The following is a 4367-nucleotide window of genomic DNA, read 5'->3' as shown; positions in this document are numbered from 1 at the left end:
AATCCACAAAAACAAAATCCAAACATACAGGCAGCACAGAGAACGGAAGGTAAAAGGTCCATGACTGAACAGACTGGCACAGAGAACAATGACAGACGATATTAGACGAGGACCCGACCAGAGAAACAGGACACAGGTGGACTTTGTTAAGGAAGAATATTCTAAATTAGTTAACTTTGGAAAAAGTCTGGCTCTCTCTTCCTCTGGATCCCAGGTTCTCTCGGCGGGCCGCGTGTGGCCACAAGGAAAACAACAATGCGTGTTGACGTCACAGAATTACAGAGTTTAATCCAATATAAGACAATACATAAACTTACACCAGAAACTGCAGAACAACGGAGACATACATTCATTTACCTGACATAAATGGAAAGAAGAAGAAAAGCAAAGACGTGCAAAGACATCTTTGGAGAGTTGCAAGAGCAAATCTTGTTACTTCTGTGTAGAAAGTTTTATCTTCTTTTCTTTAATTTATTCAAATAAGGCGTATCTTTGCTCATCCAACCAGGAGCTATCTCTGACCCTCTCTCAAACCCCTGCCGTGTTTACGGCCTTTCACAGATGAGTGTGAAAAGCTGGAACTTCTCCTGATTGTTTTCCCACACAGACAAAAGGCAGTTCAAACGATCCTAGCAAACCATCTGCTGTAACTACAGGTAACATAAAGGTCAATAGGCCAGAATAAGTTACTAATTTCAAACCACAATTAGGCCATTTGGATCAAGACATGTTAAGTTTTAAAACTAGCTTATTTTAAATTTATTTTCTCAACAACTTAAATACACAGGGAAGGTAATTAGGGAACAAGACACACCTGGGAATCAATCTTGGGGGACGAGACAAGAAACCGCAGAGACTCAGGGAAACAAAACCTAGAAAATAAACACACAAAAAAACTCAAACGCTCACATATGGTCTGTGTTAAAATGTTAGCACTTATGGGGCCTGAAGGTTTGAGGGGCCTTAAACAGCTGCTTAAGGCCCCTCATACTCAGGTGTACTGTGTGCATTCCATGAATGGTGCAGACTGTTGTGTCAAGCTACTTATTACCTGAAATTCTCTCCTGACAAATTCCTTTATTTCACACAATCTTAATGAGAACTAGCAAGTGTGATGAACTATTTGGGTGCCTAGCTCCGTTTCTTCTACATCTGAGAAGCTTTAACTCGCCTCTCAGTGCAGACAGAGAAAGGCAGAGACATGTCGGTTCATCCGGCAGACAGTGAGCCGCTGCCCGGAGCAGCGCAGCTTCCTGGTGCAGGTCGAGGAGCAGCAGGAGGCGGCGCTGGCTTTAGCAGAAATCAAGGAACCTTTCAATAAGCTCTGTTTATTATGTTCCGAAAGCACAATTGTGATCGGTGTAATAATTTGTGCATCAATCGAAAATGAACACATACCCGATCATTATTTCTTGCCGTTGTTGGGAGAAAAAAATAAAAGTCGGACTCAACTTATCGGACCACCTCTCTGCTCCGCTGCTGATAAAGAAGTGGAGCAGAGGTTTTTTTGTTCTCATAATTCTGCATAATTCACCATGTCAATATTTGCATGAATATATAAAGCCTCAGGGCCAAGGAGAGACCACTACAGGGGCAGGTGCTCAAAAAAAAAAGGGCCCATCTAACCGCCTTCTAGGACAGAATATTAACAAAGCCACACAGCTTTGAGTTTAATAAACAATGATACATTACAAAATAGTGAGATTTACAATCAAAGCTAAGGAACATCTCTATATAGAGCATACAACTTTGCATATGTAAGATATCCATCCATCCATCCATCCATTTTCTTTACACCCTTGTCCCTAATGGGGTCAGGAGCTGCTGCTGCCTCTCCAGCTAACGTTCTGGGTGAGAGGCTGGGTCACCTGGACAGGTCGCCTGTCTGTCGTATGTAAGATATTTTATTAGTAATTTCTTTCTGCAGGTCTATATTGTTATAGGAAAGTATTGCAATATTCAAACCCGCAATTTAGCAAGATATGTAAATCAGAGTTGGGGCCTTTAGTTTGCTTATGCCTTGGGCCGGCTCTAAATGTGATCAGCATTGCATCGTGTTTTTAGATCCACTGGTTGATTACGCAAACAAATATTCTATTTATTTTGAAAGTCAGTCGTTGGCCTCGTTTTCTCTCTTTTTGCTCCATTTTAGTTTGTCTTATTGATTGGCTTCGTTGGTTGAAAAATGTTTAAATGATGTTTTCCTGAGACTCCCTCCAGGTTCCTGAGTGGACCTCCAGGCTGAAACCAGACCAGGCTAACTGTGATTCTCCCTCTCAGGTGTGGACAGCTGTGAAAAGTGGCTGAGCTGCAGGAACGAGTTCCTCCAGAAGTACCTCCACCAGGTGCTCACCCAGCTGCCCTCCTGCCCCTGCTCCTACCCCTCCGAGGCCGTCTACGGCGCCATCAGCATCCCGGACCGCAGGCTGCGCAGGACGTACCGCTGGAGAGACGCCAGCGGACCCAAAGAACGGCTGGACATCTACAAACCTTCGGCCCGGTTCTGCGTCCGCTCCATGCTGTCCTACGACAGCCTGACGCTGGGGACGCAGCACTGTTGCTATGACGACCGGATGAGGCTGATCACACGCGGCAAAGGCGCCGGAGCGCCGGACCTGATCGGCGCAGAGTTCTCCCCGGAGCTGCATTACCAGGTGGACGTCCTGCCCTGGATCCTGTGCAAAGGAGACTGGAGCCGGTTCCACTCAGCCAGGCCGCCCAACAACGGGCTGACCTGCCCGGAGAACCCGGCCGAACCGGCGTACCAGACGGAGCTCAGAGAGGCCCGGGAATACTGAAGGCCGGTTCTGAGAGACAGAACAACCCGTCCAAACCTGAAACCATCAGACCTGGACGGCTGTGTGTGTGTAGGAGCTTATTTATTATCCAGGGAACATTTACTATCAAGGACCTTCGGCTGAACAGGAAGCATATTATGTTAACTGTAAAATGTCATTATTATTATTAATATGAGTGAAATGAAGCCAGTGTCACATAACACACTAATACTTGAAACCAAAATATTAATTTGTACTTCAAGAGCTTTTATTCATTCCTACTGCTGCGAAAATAACTAATCATTATATTATTTAGAGTCCCCCCCCCCAAGTGATTTTGTTATGTAGACCAACACAAGCTAGAATAAAGTCCTATTTAATGCTTTGCTTCTTGTAGCTCTGATGTTAGCCAGGCTGCCTGCTCCAGTAGTTCCTGCACTCAGCCACTGCTTTAACCTGTCAAACTCCAGTCCTCAAGGGCCTCTGTCCTGCAACTTTTAGATGTGCCTCTGCTGCACCACACCTGAAAAGAATAATTAGGTCATTAACAAGGCTCAGGAGAACCGATCTACACAGGGAGGAGGTAATTAAGCCATTTCATTCCACTGTTTTTTACCTGTGGCACATCTAAACACTGCAGGACAGCAGAGGACTGGAGTTTGACACCCCTGTCATTGTGAATGACAACCTGTGAATGACAGGTTAAAACACATTATTTCAGTAAGAGCGATAGGTGGCGCTCTGCTAGTTGTTGGCAGTGACAGAATAGCTGATATTTCTGATTTGATCAGAATTAGCTTGAGGTTCCAGTTTGCCCAACTGACTGATTTTAAGGATTGACTGACTCCTCCCACGTCAGCTTTCACCTCCTTTCAGCTGTTTTGGCGTCAGAGTTTCTGATGAAGATCTCTCTGATAGATTTGAGTTTTAAAGTCTTTCAGTCGATTTACAGGAAAATGCTGACACTATCGCCCTCTTTCCACCGGCTCTACTTCAGCATCTCGTCTGGGCTCGGTTTCGGACTGACCGCGTTTCCACCGGCCCAACTTGGCTCTGTAGCAGGGTGCTGCCTCCTAGTGGCGGGGGGTGTAGCGCCCCGCCTCCAGGCGCTGTGTGCTGCGCTTCGTTACGATGCGACCTAACGCGAGTTTTTCTGATGCAAAAGAAGAAGAAAGAGCTGAGCAAGAAAATGCGCCGGTGGGAGGAAAGCAGGTGGCTCAAACGGTGCAGGTGAGCTAACGATGATTTTTGTATTAAACTACTATAAAACTTGTAATAGTGCCGAATATACATGTGCATTATTTCAATAAGAGCGATAGGTGGCGCTCTGTTAGCTGCCGATCAAACAGAAAGTTACAACCTTGACATGATTTTTACCGAGAAATCGATCAGAAGCGCCGTGAAAATGAACGGATCCTCTGTGGCTGCAGTACGAGCTCTCGACACAGGGGGCAGAATTTCGCACAAGACCGGTGTTGGGAGCTGAAACAGCTGTGTGAAGCTGACACTCCACCCACGTCAAAAAAAATCCAGCAAATATCAATCAATCAATCAATCAATCAATCAATCAATCAATCAATCAATCAATCA

At 45.5% G+C, this 4367-nt stretch overlaps 1 protein-coding gene and 1 long non-coding RNA gene across 3 annotated transcripts in view; both read left to right on the top strand.

Moving 5' to 3' along the window:
• LOC106940450 (isthmin-2-like) overlaps nt 1-3164 on the top strand; it is a 12098-nt gene extending 8934 nt beyond the window's left edge. Inside the window, exon 6 of the mRNA XM_015023199.1 lies at nt 2281-3164. Within this exon, the coding sequence (XP_014878685.1) occupies nt 2281-2798 (518 nt within the window). The 3' untranslated portion in view covers nt 2799-3164. The remainder of the gene's footprint in view (nt 1-2280) is intronic.
• A 291-nt stretch (nt 3165-3455) lies between these two features.
• The window catches only part of LOC106940448 (uncharacterized), an 11784-nt gene continuing 10872 nt past the window's right edge, over nt 3456-4367 (top strand). For both annotated transcript variants that reach the window (XR_001423100.1, XR_001423099.1), the window contains exon 1: nt 3456-4007. This is a non-coding gene — a long non-coding RNA (uncharacterized LOC106940448). The remainder of the gene's footprint in view (nt 4008-4367) is intronic.

The sequence above is a fragment of the Poecilia latipinna genome, unplaced genomic scaffold, assembly GCF_001443285.1.
Source record: "Poecilia latipinna isolate Pla-1442-1.1 unplaced genomic scaffold, P_latipinna-1.0 Scaffold3231, whole genome shotgun sequence".
NCBI classification, from domain to species: domain Eukaryota; kingdom Metazoa; phylum Chordata; class Actinopteri; order Cyprinodontiformes; family Poeciliidae; genus Poecilia; species Poecilia latipinna.
Note: the sequence above shows the minus strand (reverse complement) of the source record. Positions and strands in the feature narration are given on the sequence as shown.